The sequence below is a fragment of the Ursus arctos genome, unplaced genomic scaffold (assembly GCF_023065955.2).
Source record: "Ursus arctos isolate Adak ecotype North America unplaced genomic scaffold, UrsArc2.0 scaffold_27, whole genome shotgun sequence".
Taxonomy (NCBI): Eukaryota; Metazoa; Chordata; class Mammalia; order Carnivora; family Ursidae; genus Ursus; species Ursus arctos.
Window position 1 is genome coordinate 334,450 of NW_026622952.1, and position 26,720 is coordinate 361,169.

General features: G+C 39.4%; 1 protein-coding gene and 1 pseudogene across 10 annotated transcripts in view; both read right to left on the reverse strand.

Moving 5' to 3' along the window:
- The window catches only part of PSD3 (pleckstrin and Sec7 domain containing 3), a 702,408-nt gene that overhangs the window by 38,234 nt on the left and 637,454 nt on the right, over positions 1 to 26,720 (reverse strand). For all 10 annotated transcript variants that reach the window (XM_044379268.3, XM_048226255.2, XM_044379274.3 and 7 more), the window contains one exon: positions 7,509 to 7,652. In XM_044379268.3, the coding sequence (XP_044235203.2) occupies positions 7,509 to 7,652 (144 nt within the window). The remainder of the gene's footprint in view (positions 1 to 7,508; positions 7,653 to 26,720) is intronic.
- Positions 14,609 to 26,424, reverse strand: LOC113245540 (uncharacterized protein C3orf38 homolog; annotated as a pseudogene).

Here is a 26,720-nt window from a genome sequence, read left to right on the forward strand (position 1 = left end):
AAATTCAATAATGTGGCAGGATACAAAATCAATGCACAGAAATCAGTTGCTTTCCTATACACTAACAATGTAACTGTAGAAAGAGAAGTTAGGGAATCGATTCCATTTACAATAGCACCAAAAACCATAAGATAATTTGGAATAAACCTAACCAAAGAGGTAAAGGATCTATACTCTAGAAACTACAGAATAGTTATGAAAGAAATTGAAGAAGACACAAAAAGAGGAAAAACATTCCATGCTCATAGATTGGAAGAATAAACAATGTTATCATGTCTATGCTGTCCAGAGCAATGTATGCTTTCAATGCCACCCCAATCTAAATACCAATAGCATTTTTCAAAGTGGTGGAACAAACAATCCTAAAATTTGTATGGAACCAGAAAAGATCCTGAATCGCCAAGGAAATGTTGAAAAAGAAAAACAAAGCTGGGGGCATCGTGTTGCCTGATTTCATGCTATATTACAAAGCTGTGATCACCAAGACAGCATGGCACTGGCACAAAAACAGACACATAGATCAATGGAACAGAACAGAGAGCCCAGATATGGACCCTCAACTCGATGGTCAACTAATCTTCGACAAAGCAGGAAGGAATATCCAATGGAAAAAAGACAGTCTCTTCAATAAATGCTGATGGGAAAACAGGAAAGCTATATACAGAAGAATGAAACTCGACCATTCTCTTACACCATACACAAAGATAAACAGAAAATGGATGAAAGACCTCAATGTGAGACAAGAATCCATCAAAATCCGAGAGAAGAACATAAGCAGTAACCTCCTCGACATCGGTCACAGCAACTTCTTTCAAGACCCATCTCCAAAGGCAAGGGAAATAGAACTAAAAATGAACTTTTGGGACTTCATCAAGATAAAAAGATTCTGCACAGCAAGGAAACAACCAACAAAACAAAGAGGCAACCCACAGAATGGGGGAAGATATCTGCAAATGACACTAAAGATAAAGGGCTGGTATCCAAGATCTATAAAGAATTTCTCAAACTCAACACCCAAAAAACAAATAATCAACTCAAAAAATAGGCAGAAGACATGAACAGAAACTTCTCCAAAGAAAACATATGAATGGCTAACGGACACATGAAAAAATGTTCAACATCATTAGCCGTCAGGGAAATTCAAATCAAAACCACATTGAGATACCACCTTACACCAGTTAGAATGGCAAAAATTGACAAGGCAAGAAACAAAAAATGTTGGAGAGGATGTGGAGAAAGAGGAACCCTCTTACACTGTTAGTGGAAATGCAAGTTGGTACAGCCACTTTGGAAAACAGTATGGAATTTCCTCAAAAAGTTAAAAATAGAGCTACCCTATGACCCAGAAATTACAGTACTGAGTATTTACCCCAAAGATACAGATGTAGTGAAAAGAAGGGGCACATGCACCCCAATGTTCATAGCAGCAATGTCCACAACAGCCAAACTGTGGAAGGAGCTGAGATGCCCTTCAACAGATGAATGGATAAAGAAGATGTGGTTCCTATATACAATGGAATATTACTCAGCCATCAGAAGGGATGAATACCCACCATTTGCATCGACATAGATGGAACTGGATGGGATAATGCTAAGTGATATAAGTCAAGCAGAGAAAGACAATTATCATATGGTTTCACTTATATGTGGAACATAAGGAATAGCATTGAGGACATTAGGAGAAGGAAGGGAAAAATGAAGGGGGGGAATCAGAGGGTGAGACGAACCATGAAAGACTGTGGACTACAGGAAACAAACTGAGGGGTTCAGGGGGGAGAGGATGGGGGAAGGGTTAGCCTGGTGATGGGTATTAAGGAGGGCACGTACTGCATGGAGCACTGGCTGTTATACACAAACAATGAATCATAGAACACTACATCAAAAACTAATGATGTACTATTTGTTGACTAACATAAGTTAAAAAAAAAATCTTACTTATATCCCTATCGATTAAATCCCTGGCTGTGAGTACTGCCTCTTGTTCTCTCTTCTGGGGTGAATTTTCCATCTTGTAATTATGTCCAAAAATTTATAAAGAAGTGAGGCTATTTCTGATATTTAGTTTTTAAAATTGGAAAATGATGCTGAATTTCTTAACAGAGACCTGTGATATCTAACAGCTCTTTCAAAAGTACATTTAGGTTCCAAGTGAACTCTTCCAAAGAATTAACAGCCATAGCTTGGAGGTACCAATCCAATAAAAAACAAAACTGTCCTTCTCCCCCTAACAGTCAACAGAGAGACAGGCATGGATTTAGTCATGAGCTATAATTATAGCTCATTCTGAGTGAAACTCTGAGTAAATGAGAATCTATTTCTCAGGCTAAGGCTAGTAAGATAAATGTAACTTCCATTCTCCTTGCTCTCTATAGACTTTTTATAGAATTTAAAACAAGAAACAAAAACAATAAAACAAACCCTGAACCTACTTTACTTAGTACAATTTCTAGTAATTTACTGTCAGTCAGGGTTTGGAGAATATTTCTTTTGTTTTCTTTTTTTGGGCGTTTATTGGTAGCAGTCTAAGACAAACGTTTCTAGAAAAATTAGGAGGCAGTAACAGGTAGTGTTTTTTTCTTTCTGTTTTGAAGTTTTCATTTAAATTCTAGTTAGTTAACATATAGTATAATATCAGTTTCATGAGTAGAATTTAGTGATTCATCACTTACATATAATGCCTGCTGCTCACCACAAGTGCTCTCCTTAATACCCATCACCCATTTAGCTCATTCCCCTGCCCACCTCCCCTCCAGCAAACCTCAGTTTGTTCTCCATTGTTAAGAGTCTGTTTTCTGCTTTCTTTCTCTTTTCTCCCCCCATGTTCATCTGTTTTGTTTCTTTAGTTCCACATGAGTGAAATCATATGGTATTTGTCTTTCTCTGACTAATTTCACTTAGCATAATACACTCTAGCTCCATCCACATTGTTGCAAATGGCAAGATTTCATTCTTTTTGATAGCTGAGTAATAGTCCACTGTATATATACACCATATCTTCTTTATCCATTCATTAGTCAATGGACATTTGGGCTCTTTTCATAATTTGGCTATTGTCGATAAGAGAATATTTCTCAGGCACAGAAAGAGCTGTGAATTTGGCCCACTATGAAGAATTGTACTGAAAGCAACTTGGGATGTAAACAAATGAAATGCATAAATTTAGGAACAACTCCCAGTGTAATTACTAAAAGCTTAATATTCTAAGAAAATAAAAGCATTTTTCTTTACCAAGATGTGAAAAATTATAAGAATTTTCTGTGTTCTGAAACCACAGGGAGGCCCTTTCTCCAGGAATAGGTGAAAGAGCTCATTTCTGACTGTGATTCTTTTTGGTGACAGGATGCAGATAGGATTAAAACTCCCCTCCCTGTCACTGCCCATTTGTGGTTCACAATGAACTAGACAGTGCTGTCTGTTCTCACCTGCCTATCAGATTTGCTTTCAGGGGACCTACTAAGCTGTCTCAGGGAACTACTTTCTTTGATGTTATCTTTTATATACACAATATAATTCCATTCATTCATTCATTCATTCATTCATTCAACAAATATGTATTGAGCACTCAGTTGCATGCTCCAGAAAGTGAGGACAGAACAGTGAACAAAATACACAAAATGATCAATCACTCTCACATTCCCTATTCAGGGAACAAGATTAGATTCAATGAGGGAATGAAGCAGTCTGCTCAATGCTATACAAAAGATCTCCCTAAGCACACACACAAGACAAATTCTGGTTGCTGAAAGAATAGCAAAGTGGACTCCACAAGTTATACTACTTCAATTTTAAGTTAATGAAAAATAATAATTCACCTTTTTAAAGGATTACTTTTATAAAAACCTGTTTAGATAGCATATACCCTTCTACATTCCTGGTAGACACAGGTTAATGCAGCTTGAGAGACAATTCAACATGCCTGACATATTAGCACAGGAGTATGATTTTAATGGGTGAGGGGTTGTGGACAATCTTCAGGTTCCTTGAGGTGACAGTGCGATGAAAGCAAGACTTATCCCCACAAAGCTTGGTCTAAGTTCCATGTCACTAAATGAAAATGCTGCTCATGTTAGGTTACATTTTTGGAAAAGGGGTACCACAGTAGGTTCAAAAATAAGGAGTGCTTTTAGTAGTGACAATCTTTCCACGGTCTTGCAGCCAGCCCCACTCCTGGAAACAGGCTCTTAGCTTTCAAAGTTAAGGGCTCAAAGTAAGTTGTTGAGTATGGGAAACAGGGGACTGAGGTGTTGGGAAATTTAATTAGCATGTGTGAAAATAAAAGAGCCTATAGCTGAAAGCCACTCTAGAAGTGTGAAGAATTATGATTGCTTTTTGAGATACTCCCATTTCTCAAAAATGAACAAGCCTGGGGAAAGAAAGATGAGCTTCTTAGGTTTTTTGTTTGTTTTTAAAAAATATTTTTCAAGTCTTTTCTGGTGAGGCTGATGTGGAGAAAAAAGGCAAAAGAGATGTTCATAAAATTAAACTTCCTTATAACTTGCAACCCATTGACAAAAGATTTGAGACAGGCAGAGAATGACATTCCTCCAAGGAACTCCCAACTGTCTTAATTTTAAAACTTTGCTAGAGGAAAAAACAACCTTAGCTTGACAATAGCTAGGCCTCTGGGATCCTGTAAGGGTTCTTTAACATAGAAAAATCCTTTTGGAAACTTCCTTTGTCTCTACCCCTCCCAACGAATCACTCCTCATAATCCCAATGCAGCTCTCTCTGCCCACGTTTTAATAAAACCACCTTTTTTGGGCACTGAAACGTCTCAAGAACTCTTTCTTGACCAAATGTTTGCTCCTGAACCCCCCTTCAAATCACATCAAGGCTTCCATAGTTTTTGCTAATAAACTTTAACCTTTACTAAAAGAATGGTTTTTCTTCATCTCCCCAGAGCAAGGGCTTGCTTGACGGTGAAGAAAACCAGTCCATGGACCTGCACTGGATCAAATGCCACATCTTATAACAGAAATTTTATAACTCAGGGAAATACTTTTTTTAAGCTTCTATGAAATCCTGTCCAATTCAATATGGAAACATGAAGCAAAGATTAGAAATGAACTTGAGGTCTCTGTACTCCGAGGTCTCTGTACTCCAAGGTCTCACTATGTTGAGCAGGGGGAGGTGTTATGGAATCTACTATAGATACAAAGACGTACTGAAAAACTTTGATAGAAAGCCAACTGTGGCAAGGACTGTAACAGATTAAACCAGGCTAACAGGTTCAGAGTAGGCTTTTCACAGGAGGTGATGAGGGAGCAGAAGGCAAGCTGAGGACAAAGCACAAGCCGACACCCAGCAACCACCCTCCCCCCAAGGTGGGATCTGTGTGACATCCTCAGGCACTCCTGGCTGCCCTAAAACTAAGGGAAGGGGAAAAACCAAATGGTTAACTAATAGAGATCACAGTCCAACAGGACATTAGTCTCCATCAGTTTACAAATGTCTTAGTGATTTACAAGGAAAAAGCATTTTTATCAATAGCCTAACTTTCAGAAACCCATAGACTCAATTTCATGGAGCTCTAACATTACCCTCCCCTTGTGATGTGGGAAACAAAGGCAAAAGGGAATGGACATAAAATTAAATTTCTTTATAACCTGCATCGCATTGACAAATACTTGAAATAGGCAGAGTATAACATTCCTCCAGATAACTCCCAACTCTCTTAATGTTAATACCTTACTAGAAGGAAAAACAACCTTAACCTAACAATAGCCAGACCGCCAGCATCCTGAGCATATGAAAGTCCTTTTGGATACCTCCCTTTCTCCTTACCTCCCCCAACTCCCAAGCATATAATCAGCCATTCCTCACAACCCCAGTGCAGCAGCTCTTTCTGCCCACTGGTCCTGTCCTCATGCTTTAATAAAATCACCTTTTTTGCACCAAAGACATCTCAAGAATTCTTTCTTGGCTATTGGCTCCAGACCCCAACAACATTCCAAAACTACATCAGGAGGTATTTGAGCTGCATCTTGAAAGATGAACAGGACTTTGAGAAATGAACATGAGGGGAAGAACATTTGGGGCAGAAGAAAGAAGATGAACAAAGGCATAATGTGTGCTCAGAGAGAGTGGGCAGAAATGCAACTGACATACATGGAGGCTGTTGTGGAAAGACCAGTGTGGTAGAAACATAGAAAGAACCCAAATCCTCTTAAATTAAGGATTAGGACTTTATTCATAAGATGAATTGTGGGGGTAGTTGTAGGGGAAAATCAAGGCGGCTGCTGAAGAGAGAAATGCCACTTGATGTGGGAAACAAAGGCAGAAGAAAAATTACTGATGTTTCTTACTATCTACAGCACACTGACAAGTCCTTCAAACAGGCAGAGTGACATTCCTCTAGGGACTAAACTGCCTCGATGGTGACATTTTGCTAAGGGCAACAGGTTACCTTAGCCCAACCCCAGGATCCTGTGTCTCCTTTAACATATAAAAATTCCTTTGGAAACTTTATCTCTACCCGCCAAGATACATGTTGGCAATCATCCCCCAAGCATATGGCCCACCGATATACATCTGAAGGGTCTCATGACTCAGGTTTTATTAGACAGTAATAAATGACCTTTTCCCAACAACAGCTAGCCCCCTCAACATCCTGGAAACCTTGCTTCCAACATTTCTTAGAGACTTACACTCTCCCTAACCCCCTCCCAACTTGAAAGTATATAATAAGCCACTCCTCATGACTGAAGTGCAGCTCTTTCTGCTCACGGGTCCTATCCCCGTGCTTTCATAAAACCCCTTTTTGCAACAAAGACGTCTCAAGAATTTTTTCTTGGCCATTGGCTTCGAACCCTAAAGTTCTTTCCTACAACACTGTCTAACTGGGGAGAAAATGTAGCCAAAGCTAACGTTTGCTATATACACTGCTTTCAACTTGCTTTTACATTTTTCACCTTTCCAGCGATTATAGATCCTCCCCATTCTTTTTAATAATCACATTTGCTATATATAGTACATAGATGGATGTGCCACAATTGATCTAGTTCTCAATCTCCTTCTGAAGGATACAGATGGGGAGAGGAAAAACGCATCATTGTTGCCTAACAGCAGAATATGCAGGAAGAAGCTGATGTTTCATGTCACCCTGTAGCTCATTTCCTCCACTGTATTTTTTGTTTCTTTGTTTTTTTTGACTCAAACTCTGCTGGAAGAGACACAGACCCATGGAAGGCAGCTGCCCATTCTGGCATGTCCATTTACGGTTGTTTTTCCTCATGGCAGGCACACATTATCCCAACCAGGCAGGCTGTTTGCTTTGAAGCGCATAAACGGAGTTATTTTTTTAAATGTATGTTTGATGCTCATACAGAATCCTGAATATGAGGGGCCACCATGATCTAGAGCATGCCTGGAGCCCCCGAGTTAGAGTCAGGGTCAAGGCACACTTCCTACAGTTACAGTAGCAGAAAAAAACCCGGCCTCATACAAAAATCATAAAATGACTTAGGCATAGGCATTTATTACATTTATTACATTTAGGTTCAACATACCTCAAACTCCAGATAGTGATCTTTCAGTCTGTATTCATCTATCTCCTTGGCTTTAACTTTCTTGTCTGGGGGATATGAGCGGTGCTCAGCCAGCTCAGTGGTAATCTGCTTCAGCTTGCTTTCATGAGATTTCAGCTGTTCCTCCTGCAGGAAATTATTTAGCTTTTAGCATCCTCCAGAAAATAAGTCAATAAAAAAATCATAGAGTAGTTTTTAAAATCCCTTATGATGAATGACATTAATTCATCAAAACAGTTCAATGTGCCTCTGTTGCCACATTTTACCAACTTTCCCTGACTAGTATTCACATGTACCTTTGCAAAATGACAATCAGGCCTCTTGTAACGAAACCAAATACTTTCAGAGTCCCTTATCAAGCATAGCTGTCATGGAGTTGAGACCAAGCTTCCTTAGAAATCAGAAGGGGGAGTGAAGCATGGGAGACTATGGACTCTGAAAAACAAACTGAGGGCTTCAGAGGGGAGGGGGGTGGGGGAATGGGATAAACTGGTGATGGGTAGTAAGGAGGGCACATATATTGCATGGTGCACTGGGTGTTATACGCAACTAATGAATCATCGAACCTTGCATCAGAAACCAGGGATGTACTGTATGGTGACTAACGAAATGTAATAAAAAAACATTAAAAAAAAAAAAAAAGAAAAACTTCAAAAGGCAAGGCACGAGTAAAGCACCTATCCTTTGAGTCCCACATAATTTGGCTTCTCCATTTCCTGCCCACTCAAAAATGTTAATTTCCACTTCTGTCACAATGAATCAAGAGCCTCTCTGCTTAGTTTTTCTCCTTTTTGAGACAACGCCACCAAAGAATAATTCTCTGTAAGCTATCAGAGATATTCTTTTTTTTTTTGGAACTCTTATTTTATTTTATTATTTTTTAATATTATAATAATATTTTTGTATTATATTGTTAGTCACCATACAGTACATCCCTGGTTTTTGATGCAAAGTTTGATGAATCATTGGTTGCGTGTAACACCCAGTGCACCATGCAATACGTGCCCTCCTTACTACCCATCACCAGTCTATCCCATTCCCCCTTCCCCTCCCCTCTGAGGCCCTCAGTTTGTTTCTCAGAGTCCATAGTCTCTCATGCTTCATTACCCCTTCTGATTACCCCCCCTTCTTTATCCCTTTCTTCTCCTAACGATCTTCCTAGTTCTTATGTTCCATAGATGAGAGAAACCATATGATAATTGTCTTTCTGCTTAACTTATTTCACTTAGCATAATCTCTTCCAGTGCCATTCATGTTGCAGCAAATGTTGAGAAATCGTTCTTTCTGATAGCTGAGTAATATTCCATTGTATATATGGACCACATCTTCTTAATCCAGTCATCTGTTGAAGGGCATCTCGACTCCTGCCACGATTTAGCTATTGTGGACAATGCTGCTATGAACATTGGGTTGCATATGGCCCTTCTCTTCACTACGTCTGTATCTTTGGGGTAAATGCAAGTAGTGCAATGGCTGGATCATAGGGTAGCTCAATTTTTAACTTTTTAAGGGACCTCCACACTGTTTTCCAGAGTGGCTGTACCAACTTGCATTCCCACCAACAATGTAGGAGGGATTCCCTTTCTCCACATCCTCTCCAACAATTGTTGTTTCTTGCCTTGTCAATTTATGCCATTCTAACTGGTGTAAGGTGGTATCTCAGTGTGGTTTTGATTTGAAATTCCCTGATGGCTAATGATTTTGAACATTCTTTTCATGTGTCTGTTAGCCATTTGTATGTCTTCATTGGAAAAGTGTCTGTCATATCTTCTGCCCATTTTATGATTTGTTTGTTTCTTGTGTATTGAGTTTGAGAAGTTCTTTGTAGATCTTGGATACCAGTCCTTTATTTGTAGTGTCCTTTGCAAATATATTCTCCCATTCCGTGGGCTGCTTCTTCGTTTTTTTTTTTTTTTTTTTTTGACTGTTTCCTTGGCTGTGCAGAAGCTTTTTATCTTGATGAAGTCCCACAAGTTCATTTTATCTTTTGTTTCTCTTGCCTTTAGAGATGTGTCATGAAAAAGGTTGCTTTGGCTGATGTCGTAGAGGTTGCCGCCTATGCTCTCCTCTAGGATTTTGATGGATTCCTGTCTCACATTGAGGTCTTTCATCCATTTGGAGTTTATCTTTGTGTATGGTGTGAGAGAGTGGTCAAGTTTCATTCTTTTGCATGTAGCTGTCCAATTTTCCCAGCACCATTTCTTGAAGAGACTTTTTTTCCACTGGACATTTTATCCTGCTTTACCAAAGATTAGTTGCCCATAGAGCCGAGGGTTCATTTCTAGGTTCTCTATTCTGTTCCATTGGTCTGTGTGTCTGTTTTTGTGCCAGTACCATGCTGTCTTTGTGATCACAGCTTTGTAGTACAGCTTGAAATCCGGCATTGTGATGCCCCCAGCTTTGTTTTTCCCTTTCAACAAATCCTTGGCAATTCGGGGCCTTTTCTGGTTCCACACAAATTTAAGGGCTGTTTGTTCCAGTTCTTTGAAAAATGTCATTGGTATTTTGATCGGGATAGCATTGAAAGTGATTGCTCTGGGTAGCATGGACATTTTAACTATGTTAATTCTTCCGATCCATGAGCATGGAATATTTTTCCATCTTTTTGTGTCTTCTTCAATGTCTTTCAAGAATGATTTGTAGTTTCTAGAATATAGATCCTTTATGTCTCTGGTTAAGTGAATTCCAAGGTAACGTACGATTTGTGGTGCTATTGTAAATGGGATGGATTCCCTAATTTCTCTTTTTTCAGTCTCACTAATCATGTATAGAAATGCAACTGATTTCTAAGCATTGATTTTGTATCCCGCCACATTACTGAATTGCTCTAGAACTTCTAGAAGTTTGGGGGTGGAGTCTATTGGGTTTTCCATATAGAGTATCATGTCATCTGCGAAGAGAGACAGTTTGACTTCTTCTTTGCTGATTTGGATACCTTTTATCCCTTTTTGTTGTGTGATTGCTGTTAAGGACTTCTAGTACTATGTTGAATAATAGTGGTGAGAGTGGGCATCCTTGTCGTGTTCCTGATCTTAAGGGAAAGGCTTCCAGCTTTCCCCCATTCAGAATGATATTTGCTGTAGGCTTTTCATAGATGGTTTTTATGAGATTGAGGAGAGTACCCTCTATCCCAACACTCTGAAGTGTTTTAATCAGGAAAGGATGCTGTATTTTGTCAAATGCTTTTTCTGCATCTATTGAGAGGATCATATGATTTTGGCTTTTTTCTTGTTGATAAAATCTATGACACTGATAGATTTGCAAATGTTGAACCACCCTGGCATCCCAGGGATGAATCTCACTTGGTCATGATGGATAATCCTTTTAATATACTGTTGGATTCTATTAGCCAGGATCTTGTTGAGGATTTTGGCATCCATATTCATTAGGGAAATCGGTCTGTAATTCTCCTTTTTGATGGGGTCTTTGCCTGGTTGGGGATCAAGGGAATATTGGCCTCATTATAGAATGAGTTTGGTAGCTTTCCTTCTGTTTCTATTTTTTGAAATAGCTTTAGGAGAATAGGTATTATTTCTTCTTTGAATGTTTGGTAGAATTCCCCAGGAAAACTGTCTGGGCCTGGAGTTTTGCTCTTTGGAATGTTGCTTATCACTGACTCAATCTCTTCATAATTAATTGGCCTGTTTAAAAAATCAATTTCTTCCTGTTTCAGTCTTGGTACTTCACCGGTTTCCAGGAAGGCCTCCATCTCTTCCAGATTGCTTAATTTATTGGCATAAAGCTGTTGATAAAAGTTTCTAATCATCCTTCCTATTTCACTGGTGTTGTTTGTGACCTCTCCCTTTTCATTCATAATTTTATTAATTTGGGTCCTTTCTCTATTCTTTTGGGTAAGTCTTGCCAGTGGTTTGTCAATTTTATTTCTTCTTTCAAAGAACCAGCTTCTAGTTCTGTTGATCTGCTCTACTGTGCCCCTGGTTTCTAATTCATTGATCTCTGCTCTCATCTTGATCAACTGCTTTCTCGTGCGTGGATTAGGCCTGTTCCTCTGTTGCTGTTCCAGGTTCTTGACATGAGAATATAAAAACTGCATTTTAGATTTTTTTATTCTTTTGATTGAGGCTTGGATGGCTACGTATTTTCCCCTTAGGCCTGCCTTTGCAGTGTCCCATAGGTTTGGACCGTTGTGTTCTCATTCTTTTTGGTCTCCATAAATTGTTTAAATTGATTTTTGATTTCCTGGTTTATCGAATCATTCTTGAGCAGGATGGTTCTTAGTCTCCAAGTGTTTGAGTTTCTTCCAAATTTTTCCTTGTGGTTGAGTTCCAATTTCAAAGCATTGTGGTCTGAGAATATGCAGGGAATAATTTCAGTCTTTTGGTATCAGCTGAGACCTGTATTGTGTCCCAGAACATGGTCTATTCTGGAGAATGTTCCACAGGCATTAGAATAGAATGAGTATTCTTTGGTTCTGGGGTGTAGTGTTCTATATATATCTATGAGGTCCAACTCGTCGAGTATGGCATTCAAAGCTCTTGTTTCTTTATTGATTTCTTAGTTAGGTGATCTGTGTATTGCTGATAGTGGAGTGTTGAGGTTCCCTACTATTAGTGTATTTTTATCTATATGTCTCTTTATTATGGTTAAGAGTTGGCTTATATATCTTGCTGCTCCCCTTTTGGGGGCATATATATTTATAATTGTCATATCCACTTGTTGGATACATCCTTTAAGAATAATATAGTGCCCTTCTGTGTCTCTATAGTCTTCAGTTTAAAATCCAATCTGTCTGATATGAGAATTGCTACCCCAGCTTTCTTTTGAGGTCCACTAGCGTGAAATGTGGTATTCCATCCATTTACCTTCAGTCTGAACGTATCTTTAGGTTCAAAATGAGTCTCTTGTAGACAGCAAATGGATGGGTCATTTTTTTAAATCCAATCTGCAACCTTGTGGTGTTATGGGAGCATTTATGCCATTTACATTGAGACTGATTATTGAGAGATATGATTTTTTTTTTAAAGATTTTTTATTTATTTCTGTGACAGAGAGACAGCCAGCGAGAGAGGGAACACAGCAGGGGGAGTAGGAGAGGAAGAAGCAGGCTCCCAGCGGAGGAGCCCGATGTGGGACTCGATCCCGGAACGCCGGGATCACACCCTGAGTCAAAGGCAGCCGCTTAACGACTGCGCCACCCAGGCGCCCGAGAGATATGATTTTAATGATGCCATGTTGCCTGTAAAGTCTTTGTTTCTATAGATTGTGACTTTCTCTTCTGTATCACTCTTGGGGCCTTTTTACTTTTATAGAACCCCCTGTAATATCTCCTGTAGGGCTGGTTTTGTGGTTACGAAATTGGTCAATGACTGGCGATTCTGGAAGGTCTTTATCTCTCCATCCATTCTGAATGACAGCCTTACTGGATAAAGGATCCTTGGCTGCATGTTTTTCTCTGAAAGAGCTTTAAAAATGCCCCCCCCAACCCTTTCTCTCATTCCAGGTCTGTGTAGACAGGTCTGACGTAATTCTGATACTTTTGCCTTGGTACGTGAGAAATTTCTTTGCCCTGGCTGCTTTCAATACTGTATCCTTGGATCTAATATTTGCGAATTGCACAATGACGTGACGTGGTGTAGGTTTGTCGTGGTTGAGCTTGGGAGGGGTCCTCTCGCCTCTTGGAGATGAATGTTTGTTTCCTTTGCTAGATTAGGGAAGTTTTCAGCTACAATTTGTTCAAACATCTCTTCTAGACTTCTGTTTTTCTCCACCCCCTCGGGGATGCCGATGATTCTGACACTGGAACGTTTCATTGAGTTAGTAATCTCCCGTAACCTACATTCTTGAGATTGGATTTTTTTGAGCCAGGTTTCTATTTTAGCTTTTTCTTCTACTAACCCATCCTCCAATTCGCCGATATGTTCTTCTGCCTCATTCACCCTGCCTGTCAGAGCATCTAGTTTTGACTGCATTTGAGTCATAGTATTTTTAATTTCTGCCAGATTTGCTCTGATTTCCACCCTTAGAGATTCTATATTCTCGTTAACATTTTTGTTAATATTTTTTTCAAGTCTACACATCATCTTGACTATTGTTACTCTGAATTCCATTTGTGATAATTTGGTTACATCCATATCCATTAGTTCTGTGGCAGAGGCCACAGACTCATTGTCTTTCCTTTCCTGGGTGGGGGGGGGATTTCTCCTTCTCGTCATTCTGATGAGGAGAGGTTGCGGGGTTGTCCAGAGCCCAAATTATTGACCAGGACCCAGGCAGTGCACACTTGTTTTATAGGGATCTTAGGGATGTGGGCTTCTTGATTTTTCAGCCTGTCTTCTGGGGGAGGGGCCTGCCGCGCCGATACTCAGGCAACCCTGTTTGGGTAGCGTCTCTGTGTCCTCTACGAGGGGGGATGGGGTTGGGCACACTGTGAGCCAGTATTTCCAGGGTTTTGTTCTCTGGCGGCTTTCCTTGGCGGTTTGCTGTGCCTCTTCTGAGAGTCAGAGCAGCAGTAGCCAAATCCGAGCCTATCTCAGAACAGAGGGATTGCAGACCATTCTCCACTGATGTTTTTGCCACTTTAACTCTGTTTCTGTTGGTGCTGCTAAACCCTGCAGGATCCTGGGATGTGCGCCGCACAGCTGGCATCCCAGTCCTCAGTTCCGGGGCCGGCGCATCTCTGTCCTTTGTGTTTCTAACACCGCCAGCTGTCAACCGCCAGCCGCCCCCGCGCACTCTGGAGCTCCGTTTCAGTGTGGTTCGCGCACTCCGGAGCTCCGGTTTTCAGACTGGTCTCCTGCGTTCCCCGGCTCACGGTCTCAGTCTGCTCTCTCGCGGGTGCCGTCCGCCCGCTCCCCAGTGCAGGTGGCTATCGCTTCCTGGCGCCCGAATCAGCAGCTCCCTCCCACTTCCGTTTATCTTCCGGTATCTGTGCGCGGCTTCACGGCTCCCTGCTTCGTACCTCAATACTCAGCGCTGGAGATGTGCATTTGTAGAGATCCAGGTGTATCTTCCTGCGTCTCAGGCTGATTCTGTGGATGTTCAGGCTGGTCTGGTACCTATCCAACTCGGCTCTGGGGACCAGCTGAAAAAGGGGACCCCTACTCCTCCGCCATCTTAACTTCTTTTTTTTTTTTTTTTTAAGATTTTATTTATTTGTCAGAGAGAGAGAGCACGAGCACAAGCATGGGGAGTGGCAGGCAGCGGGAGAAGCCGGCTCCGTACTGAGCAAGGAGTCTGATGCGGGACTTGATCCCAGGACTCTGGGATCATGACCTGAGCCGAAGGCAGATGCTTAAGCAACTGAGCCACCCAGACATCCCTATCAGATGATATTCTAAAAAATGCAGCAACCTATGCTTTTTTCCCTCCAAAGTAGTAGAGATTCTGACTTCCTTCAAAATCTTATTGACCCAAAGTAGTGATTCAATTAAATGTAAGTATAGAGCAATTCTTTCCTGAACAGTGTTACTATAGGCAGCATGTACCAATGCAACACAGTTGATCCTATGTCAAAGAACTTCCATTCTAGGAGCACCATTTTTATTGCCTTACAATAATGAAAGACACTCTCGAACCCTCTGGCAACATTTTAAAAGTGAAACAGAGACTAGAATTTTCTTGCATTCTTATAATTGTATGACCGGTTTTTTACTATTCCACTTTCACATATATATTATCCAAATTCTTGTTGAATACAAATTTTACATGTACAATAAGATATTTATTTATTTTTTAAAATATCAGAGAAAAGGGATTTCCCTCCTTTACTAAGTTCTTATTTTAGGACATATCATTTGTACTTCTCATAAAAGGCATGACATTAAGAAACAAACAAACAAACAAACAAACAAACGAGTTTTCCCCTTCTGCTTCCCAAATTCAGGACACCCTGGATGATCACAAGTAGAGTTAAAGGCAAAAATTTAAAATGTACAACACATCATCACCATAATTCCCAGCTCAATTTTTTCCATATGGCATTTTTATAAATTAAAATTACTATCTAAATCCAATATCAGCATACATAGTTGCCAGATGATAAAGAATTTAAACCCTAAAGCAACTGAGTAATAAATCTGGCAATTTTAGCTTGTAATTCAAATCTAGTAGAACAATTTAGAGGTGAAAAATCCTAATAATTTAAATTTATGATGTGGAAGTATATCTATCTATCTATCATCTATCTATCTATCTATCTATCTATCTATCTATGAATATGTATATAAATATGCCACATTATAAATTTGAGTGTTTGGGGTTTTTTCCCTTTTTTTGTCACCTCCTCCCAGATCAATCAAGAGGAAAACAGTAATTCATTTAAGTAGGAACTGGGCACACCATTTAAAAAATTTCAGCAGTATGTTTCCTTTTTATGGCATTATAGTAAATGCTCTATAAAACTGTTAGTTGAAGGCTTAGACAAGAATAATGTCTGTGCTGAGAACAGCATTTATCATTGCTCAAAATAGTTCAGAAATTGTTGCAAATTTTAAGATATTTAGCTTGGTCTACAATACATAACTTTGAAAAATGTTCCTTAAAATTTAAAAAGTGAATTTTTCTCTACCTGCTAAATTATTGGACTTTTTGCATTAGGATATTATTTAAGTTTTCTAAAATGAAAACTTCGAGTTTACATTAAACATCTCTAAAACGTACTTTTCTAAAGAAAGATTTATTTATTTGTGTGCGAGAGAGAGAGCACTTGGGGAAGGACAGGAGGAGAGGGAGAGAGAACACCAAGCAGACTCCCTGCTGAGTGTGGAGTCTGATGTGGGTCTCCATCTCAGGATCCTGAGATCACGACCTAAGCCAAAACCAAGAGTCAGATGCTCAGCCAACTGTACCACCCAGGCACCCCAAACATGTACTTTTTTAAAAAACAGTGTGTCATGAGATGCATTTGTGAAACTATCCAGATTTAGATAAAAGTAAATGAGAAACTTGAAAAGGCCTTGAACATTACTAATCCTTTCCCACATGAAAAGTACAGATATTGGCAGAATATTTTCACTAAGTAAAATGAAAATATTACCCGGTTTCTAAGGCACACTGTCAGTTATACCGTCTAAAGTGGTATTTATTTGATGAACTACATTAAGCTTTCAGAACATTTGCTCCAAGTAGAAAGAAGCAAGTATTCACATAATATGTAAGTCTGTAGTCAAGAAAGATACTTCAACTAAAATATGTCAATCCTTGCATCTAATATCATTTAGACATTACTGATGTGATATTTGGAAGAGTTTCTGTATAGAAGGTTTTTAGGCTGACATACAGCACTCAGTGCTTTAGAGGGTTGGGTAAATGCAGTTTGTTCTCTTTTGTTCAACAATGCCTCATCTCCCCTGCATCAAGCTTGGTCTCCAGTTCCACTTTCCAAATACCTGCCTTACATTAAGTCACACTTCCTTTGCACTGCATAAATTACAGTATAAAAGGCCTCTAGATCACTAGGTTCAAATGTAATAGCTGGTTTCATTCATGTTCCAGGAGCAAAAGAACCCCCTCCAAGGATTCTCAGGTTGATAAATTTGATCTTCCAAGTATTTTCCACAAAAGGACAGTGCATGCGTCCAAAAATTTGTTCAAAAATGCTCAAACAAGCGACCTCTTTATAGTCCTAGCAATTCCAACCATAACTAGACCATGGAGAGAAGCAGCACATTTCAGTCCACAGGAATCTAGGGTGGGACTGAGAAAAAGATACTCTTCTTTTACTAGTGACAGCAGATGAAGGCTCACACAATGTCTGCTCCAGAGTAATCTGTCATATTTTGTTCAGAAGCGTAATAAAAACTAAGGTTGACATCATGCCAGAAGTGTGGTGGCCCCCATTCATCTAGAGGTGGTCCCAAAAAAGGAATCTGAGAATTAAGGAGTTCAAAGAACCAGTGGCACAAATTTTCTCCTAATCAATGAACATTAACTTTTTCCAGATTTTTTATTTTCTTTTTCCTGCTGTTGAAAGAGTCTAATGTATTCTGTTTTAACTGGTTCTGATGTTTCCTTCAATCTCGGTTGTAATTGCTTTTTCCAATAATCCTTTGTATGCTGAATAAGATTGTGTTTTCCAGTAGCTGGAGGTATAATTATCCCCTGTGTTGCCAAGGGCTTAAATACGGATTTTTTGGTGGATTTTCTTATGCCCCAAAAGTTCTTCTACACTTTGACTATACATTAATATTGCATGAGTGGCATCTTGGTGGTCCTCAGGGCTGCACAGGTAATGGTTTCACACAGGGTCATGATACCATCGCTGTCTAGAGGTCTAACAGGTTATGACAGCCCTCCATCTCTGGGTAGCTGAGACCTGACATCTCAACCCCCCAAAACAGGGAGAGAGGATGAGTCAGTAACGTCACCCCTTCAGTCCCACTGGGCCAGTGCCTTGGCTCATAATTTTAGGATATAAATATTTCATACAGAGGCGCCTGGGTGGCTCATTCAGTTAAGTGTCTGCCTTCGGCTCAGGTCATGATTCCCAGGTCTTGGGATTGAGCTGCATGCTGGGCTCTCTGTTTGGTGGGGAGTCTGCTTCTCCCTCTCCCACTCATTTTTGCTCTCTTACTCTCAAAAAAAAATTTATATAGAGAGGGAATAATTAAAAAGACTACCAGAAAGTAAATAATTTATGGACAAATTAAGGTTAAATAGTAGCATTGTAAATTAAAAGAAAAGATATTCAGAAATTATGAGTCAAATGTAGTATCTTAGGGATTTGTTATAATGCACATCTTAAAAGTCAGACACAAGGGAAAAAAAATCCAAGTCTAAAGCCATCAAAATAAAGAGAACACAAAAAGTTTTTAAAAAGCTGAGTACATGAGTGGAAAACTAAACAAGACGGCACAGGAGGAAGTGGAATAGATGAAAGATGACAAGATTCATTTTTAAATATCAATTGACTAGGGGCTCCTGGGTGGCTCAGTCTGTTGAGCATCTGACTTTTGATTTTGGCTCAGGTTATGATCTCAGGGTTGTGAGATCGAGCCACAGGGCAGCTTTGAGATGGGTGTGGAGTCTGCTTCAGGTTCTCTCTCTCCCTCTCCCTCTGCCCTTCCCATCCCATTCTCTCTTAAAAGAAACAAACAAAAAGCTAAAAAACACCTCCCCAAACATTAATTATCAAGTAAAATTAAAAAGCTAACAAAGTACCAGAAAAGTAGAGGGGGAGAAAAAAAAATAAAACAATTTTGAGATTTTATTTAAACCTGTCACTTGTACACTAATAATACTGAAAGTAAATAAAAACAATGCTTCAGTAGCTTTTATTTACAACTTCTCATTTATCTTTTTATTTCTTTCTCCAAGAAGACTGTAGACTACGTCTGAATATTTGTGTCCCTCCAAAATTCCTATGTTGAAGCCTAGTATGGTTATCTTTGTAGACAGGGCTTCTAAGGAAGTAATCAAGGGTAAATGAGGTCGTAAAGGTAGGGCCTTCATCTGATAGGATTAGTGTCGTCCTAAGAGATAGAGAACATTCTGTGTACAAACTCTGAAGAAAGACCATGTGAGAATGCAGAAGAAAGGGGGCCATTTGTGACCCAAAGAGAGGCCTTAACCAGACCACAATGCTGCTGCCACCTTGATCTGGGACTTCCAGTCTCCAGAACTGTGAGAAAAACATTTCTGCCATTTAAGCCACCCAGTCTGGTATTTTAGAATTGACTAAGAAGAATGTATTAATAGCTTTTGCCTTTTTTTCTTTTTTAAAGATTTATTCATTTATTTAAAAGAGAGAGCACGTGCACGCAAGCATGCAAGTGGGGGGAGGGGCAGAGGGCGAGGAAGAGAGGCAAAGCAGCAGAATCCTCGCTGAGCACACAGGGAGCCTGATGCAAGGCTGGATCTCAGGATCTGGAGACCATGACCTGAGCCAAAACTGAGTCAAAGGCTTAACCAACTGAGCCACCCAGGTGCTCCTATTTTTTCCCTTTCAAAGTAATTTTCTTTTGTGTATTTATTGCAATATGTATATGTTTGAGGAAAGATATTTGGTAATCGGGCCACTTCAATAAATAAATATGTGATGTACTTTCTTCTTTAATAAGATGTTCCAGATATACAAAAAGTCATTTTGAATGATATATAAAAAATGCTCATGTATCTAATACCCAGTTGAAGAAAAAAGATAAAAAGTGGAAACTCCCTGAATTTATTTACTCATTTCATTCTTTTTAAAAAAGATTTATTGATTTATTTTAATTAAAAAAAAGATTTTATTTATTTATTTGAGAGAGAGAGCATGAGAAGCACAAGCGGTGGGGGGTGGGGGGAGGAGAGGGGCAGAGGGAGAAGGAGAAAAAATGAGCAGAGAGCCCAACATGGGGCTTGATCCCAGGACCCTGGGATCATGACCTCAGCCAAAGGCAGATGCTTAACTGACTAAGCCACCCAGGTGCCCCTTATTTCTTTTAGAGGGCGGGGGGAGAGGGAGAGAATCTCAAGCAGACTCCCTGCTAAGCACAGAGCCTGACTCATGTTTGATCTCACAACCCTGAGGTCATCACCTAAGCGAAAATCAAGAGTCTGCCCCTCAACTGACTGAGCTACCCAGGAGCCCTATCTAATTCTTTTTCTATGCTGCTCCTATACAGATATAAGGCTCCATAAAAATAGAGAGTATGTTCTACAGGTTTTTATACTTTCTGGTTTCCTTTTGTGACTTGTTTTCTCACTCAACATGTTTTTAAGATTTACTCACATACAATATGTTCTAGTTTCTTCCCTTTTAAGTATAGGACATTGAAGGACAATTTCACTGAAGGATGTTTAGGTTGTTTTCAGGTTTCTTTAGGCTATTATAAATGATGCTACATTGAGCATGCTGCCTAGTGAATATGGGCAAGAACTGTCCCACAGTGTAGTCACCAAGAGGTAGAATTTTGGGGTTTTAGAATATGCACCTTTAAGATGACATTAACCTGTTTTTAAAAGTGTTTCTAACAGTTTACATTTCCGTAGTCGGCTTAAAAATTCACATTGTTCTATATCTTTGCCATAATTTGATACTCACTGAAAACCAGTTATTCCAGATCTCACATTGTCTTCCACTCCTGCATTACTGTAGCACTTAAATGTCTATACTGCATGCTTATTACAAAATATACTCTGACTTATGTGTGAATTTTATGTCCTTTACTGATTACAAGCTCTTTAAAGGCAGAAAAGGGTCATTTTTTTTCCTTTTTCTCAAATCCTCCAGTGTGCACTACTGAGCAGAAAAAACAGTATATGGCATAGTTTTTGTATAGTACCTGATAACATTAACATATTCCTTAAGTTCTCATTAGCTGAGAGCTATTTTTATAATGCCCACATATCTAATATAGTACCTGGTATATAGGTTCTTCGGCAAACGGTAGCTGAATAAATGATTTAAAAAGAGGGGGTGGGGAAGTAAAAAGGGGAGGGCTCAGACTGATTTCTTGGTGCTGTTTTAAAGTAGATAGATGACTTAGAAGGTAATGACATTTCTAAGAATCTTCTGGGAAACTTCTAAGTCAAATTGCTAAATACTGCAGCCTTATCAACCCAAGCTATATGGAATTCAGAATAAAGAACATCTGCTTTAAGTCAGTTTGAACTATTATTGAAAGCACCATCAGAAAGATTTTATCATTTTATGTTTAAGAGATTTAAAGACTTTAAACAGTTTAGTGACCTTCTGCATAACTTCAACATGATTTGTTTATTGAGTACTCAATATATGTTAAATACAGATGTCTAAGAAATGAATACAAAATCTATCTATTCTGGAAAAGGGTAGTCAACCATTTAAGAGGATGCCAACAAGTGTGGACTGAATCTTCTTGGCAAAAGTGAGTCAATTAAGTTTAAGTGATAGTACATGAGTCATATTTTAGCCACAACTGTGAAGGATGGATTAGAGAAAAGCAAGACTGGAGGAAGAGAGATCCCAAGTGGTTATACAAAGTCTGTCAGAGTTTTTCAAAGTGTGTTGTGTGCAACCCAGATAAAATGATCCACTGGGAAGAATTTTAAAAATCAGCACTGGGATATAATTCACATATCATACAATTTACCCATTTAAAGTGTGTAATTCAGTAAGTTTTAGTATAGTCACAGGGTTGTCCAACTATCACTACAATTTAATTTTATGACATTTTAGTTTCCCTAAAAGAGATCCTTTTGGGATGGAATCCCACAATGTTTCTTTTTGTGACTGCCCTCCTTCACTTAGCGGAATGTTTGCAAGGGTCATCCACTCTGTAGGACGTACCAGTACTTCATTGTTTTTTACGACTGAATAATATTCCATTGTATGTAGATATCACATTTTGTTCATCTATTCATCAGCGGATGGACATTTCCACCCCTGGCTGCTATGAACATTTGTGTAAAAGATTTTGTGTGGGTTTATGTTTTCATTCTTCTGCTATCTAAGTAGGAGTAGATTTGCTCGGTCACATGTTAACTCTATGTTTAATCATTTAACTACCAAGTTATTTTCCAAAGTAGCTGCATCATTCTATATTCCCACCAGCAACATATCAAAGTAATTTCTCCACATCTTCACCAACACATTATTTTCCTTGAGAGTTTTTTTTTTTAATTATAGCCACTCTCATGAGTATAAAGTGATATCTCCTGGTTTTGATTTATATTTTCCTAATGACTAATGATGTTCAGCATTTTTCCATCTTGTACTGATAACAGGACATGTATATTTTATAAAAATATATACATATGTTGGAGGATATCTGACCAAATATTTAGTATTAATAAGGTGAATGATCAAAAGAGTTAAGAGACCAGTGGTATAGGTGAAAGACGACAAAAGTCTGAATTAAGGAATGTAGGTAGGATATAAAAAATATTTAAGAAGCAGAAGTAACAGGATTTGTGGCTGAAAGTATAAAACGGAGTTGGGTGGGAAGGGTGTGGTTTTGGCCAGTGAGGGACACAATTACAAGAATGACTTCCTCCTCTGAAATCCCACTGCTCTTAATGCCGGCCTGTCGGAGGAGGTCATTGAGAGGACATAACCAATGACGAAATGCAAGCTGGACCTGGGCAACTGGAGGGTCCTCACCTCCTCCCCGTCCATGAAACGTGCATTTTGCCTCCCTTTCCCAAGCCAGAAGCTGCCCCAAGGACACAGCCTTGAAATAGTAATGTTTTCGAGACCATCTGAATGGTATACAAGATTGAGCTCAATTAAGGTCTATGAACTTTACGATTCTGGCAGGTGGGTGCAAAGATCTACTCATCTTGTGGCCACCCAAGACAGGTGTCTTAAGTAAGTTCCCTTTGCTTATTAAAACGGCCACCCACCAATCTGAAGTGGTCTTCTTTCTTCAGTCTCCCCTTGCCCTCTGTGTATAGGAGCCAGATTATGAACAACCCTGCCACACTCATCTGGTCCCGGGCCATTACTGCCCTGATAGTCAAACCACAGGAGAAAAAGAGGGGTGAGGGGGCGCTGGGGTAGCGCAGTCGTTAAGCGTCTGCCTTTGGCTCAGGGCATGATCCTGGCATTCTGGGATCGAGTCCCACATCGGGCTCCTCCGCTGGGAGCTTGCTTCTTCCTCTCCCACTCCCCCTGCTTGTGTTCCCTCTCTCGCTGGCTGTCTCTCTGTCACATAAATAAATAAAATCTTAAAAAAAAAAAAAGAGGGGTGAGAAGCAAACAGAGGGCTTTCCTTTGTTTCAAATCAGTGTTTATCACAAGGCCCGGACTTCAACAATGATCAAAATACTCACTGGTAATTGATTCAAACGATTATTGATCATTGATTCAGAACTTTACAGGAGAATGGCGAAAATTCAAAGAAGAAAACAGGACTAGATATCAGGAAATGGTAACTCCATGAGGTACAAGTGAGACAGAGCATGGCCTAGACTCTGGTCCCCTAACCCTGACTGTGAAATACAGTGTTCCTTGCCTTTTCCATAAGGAGAAAAAAAAAAAAAGATAAAACTCTGTACCTCTTGAGTAGCACATCTTGCAGGAATGCAAACGGAGGATGCTTACTGCAAGGAAGATACTTACTGCAAGGACTGGTGAAGACCAGACCAAACCAGTTTGCACCAAGATGGACCGCAGTGCTGAACTTTCACAGACTTCTTCCCTCATAATAATACTAAAAATCCCACCCACGGTGGAGATTCCACGTTATTTAGACATGTGATATATGAAGAAGCATGAATTTTAAATGCGTAGGTGCTAATAAACCCCTGCCTCTACATGCCTACGCAGTACCCTTTTTCTGCCCAAGTTTCTTTTAAAACCTCTCCCTAACCTTGTCTCGGGGGAGTCAGCCTGAGAAGCTTTCCTTTGTGTTGGCTCCTGGGTGCTCAAGCATAAGCCCCAGGAAAGCCTGCCTGAAACGCCCATTTGGCCTCTTGTCAATTTCTATTGCTAAACTAGTTTAGCCCAAGAGCCCAGTTCAGTTTCACACATTTCCAAAGATGTAGTGAAAGAGAAGGTAGGGATTGTAGGGATTACAGTGCACTCACTTTAAGTAGGATCTGTACTGCTTGCAGGCTGGACACCTGGTGTGTCTTAAAACATGTCATGTTCCTGGGACCCTGATCTGCACCTCATTAACCTGGGGTGGGGATGCTGGGACATGTGCACTTTCAACACGTCCCCAGATCATTCTTGTACACATTAAAGCCTGAAAATGACTACTTTGATGAGTAGAAAGGGAGGTCCTGAATAGATCCTGAAGAGGGCCAACCATGAAATCCTAAGTTTAGAGTACTGTACCAGAAGGAGAAACAAAACTTAAATTTTCAAACTAGTCTCTCTACCCCCAAAAGAAGAAGAAAAAACTGCTTTGGCAACACTGCCATGAAAACAACTAAAGAAGATGACTCCTACACAGCAGAGTTGTTCAGAAAGAACCACGCTGCACTGATAATAATCAATTTTAATAATGAAGACTAATTTGTTTTGGATAGAAGACAAGAATAAATTAAAGAAAAGCTTGCAAATGACAGGGTGATGATGAACAGTATGTCTTGAAGAGCACCAAACAATCTTTTAATTGAATGTTTGGTTTTTTCCCCAACACTATTAAGTTTTTTTCTAGTCGGGTACTCACATTGTTGTACATGTACTTTGTAAACTAAAATTATCCTAGTGGTTCTGGCATTTAGGGGAGTCATAGCCAGGCTGTGGGTGTATGGAGAAAGGAAAGATGGGTGTAATTCAGTGGTTCTCAATAGTAGGAGGTAGCAGTGGGGTGGGTTTTGACCCCACAGGATATTTGGCAATGTCTGGAGACATTTTTGGTTGTCACAACTAGGGGGATGATACTGGTAACTAGTGGGTAGAAGCTGGGGATATTGCTAAACATCCTTCAATTCAAAGGACAACCCCCACAACACAGAACTATTTAGGCTAAAATGGCAGTTGTGCTGAGGTTGGCAATGCCAGGGCTAAATGATGAGGACTAGTCTTCAAGGCACTGGAAAATTTGTGGGTGCATCTAGACATGTATTCCAGGATTCACTGAAGGTGCACTGTGACTCCTCCAAAGATATCCCCACAAGAGTATCTATGATGCGGAAGGTACACCAAATACTGCACAGGCTGTGTGTGGACTAACTCTTCTCTCCCTCTTTCTAAGCTGTTCTTTATCACATGCTTAGTTTTTACATATTTATTTCTAAATTGTCCTATTACTTGCAAAGGCAAAACATCTTCTTCATTTTTAAGTAAACAAACAATGACCTGGACAAAAAATACAGGGCTAGAAAACATGCTAGAACAATCTCCTCATTTTCCAGTTGGAAAACTGAGGCCCACAAAGCCTTGGTGATTTATTTGTGGAGGAGGAAAACATTTTTTTTTTTTACAAGGACATCAAATTCCTGAAAGGACTTGGTCATCTTGTCTTATGTGACAAAGGAGCATGCTTCTTTTCGGTTTTCGCTTTATTTAAAATCCTAAATCCATCATTTTGATCACATTACATAAGCAGGTTTTTTTTTTTTTTTTTTTTTTTTTGTATCTCTGTGGATTCATGTTCAAAATGAGGAAAAACATTAAAAATTTTATGCATTCTACTTTTAGTTCCAGTGTAAAACATTTGTTTAAAATAAGAGATTTTGCCTTGAAAAAGGTGCTTGCTTGCCTAGTCTCGTGGTAAAAAAATACACAAATAGAGAAACACATTCATTTTCATGTGCCAGTGACTTACTAAAATATAGCCCAAACATAAATAGAACAGAAGTACATTTTCAAAGTAGAAAGCAAATAGAAGTGTAGATCCATAGTAAGGAAAGAACAAGTTAAAACTTTTAAGTTGCTCTATGCTTATTAATGCTCCTTTTAAACCTCAACTCACCTTTCTCCTGGATCTTTTATAAGAATAATGGTGAGAAAGACCAATCTATTGAAAAATACGTACTGGAAAATCCCTCATGAAATTAACAGAACAAAACCCAACTTCTGTAGGTATTTGTTGCCTCTAGTTAGTTGTTCAATTGTTTTCTCTTCTCGTACCTTATATAATGTGGTTTACTGTTTATTTCAAGTACCCAAAATTAAAGTGGGGGAATGCATTTGCTTTAAGAGGTCATAGTTTAGGTAGGTAGATGGAGAATTCTGCTAACATACTTTCTCTTAGAATAGTTCTCTTAGAATATTTGTTATCCTTGAAAATTAAATGCCATTCTGCCTTGCAAAGTGAGCTGGCCTGGTCCTTTCTATTCTTAACAGTTTTGTTTTGGTAGTCTACTACTACATAGTAATAGTAATGTTTACATGGGGAGTATGCAATTCATGTTAATAATAATTCTAAATTAACAAAACCAAAAGAATCTTTCATTAAACCATGTCTCCTCTCTTCTTACCACTAGCATATTTTTTATCTGGATTGTACGCATTCCCTTCCTTCGTTTCCTTACTACTTTCCAATACTTCCTCAAAGAACACTAATGTGGCTTCTCTTCCCATCACTCCGCAAACCGCTCTCAACAAGGGACCCAATGACCTCCTGCCACTTCATAGGAGATATTTTTTGTACTAATTTTACCTGACCTCTCTCCTCTTTCTCCACTTTCCTGGCACAACATTCTCCCTGCTTTTTCTTAACAACAGAAAAACTGCTTCTCAAGTATCCACTTTGGTCTCCTTCTGAGCACTGAGCATTGCAACATTTGGAAGTAGAAAGAGGAAAAGGACCCAGGAAAGAACCCTAGGAAGAAGCAACAGGATGAAAACCAGATGGTGAGGTCACAAAAGCCAAGTCA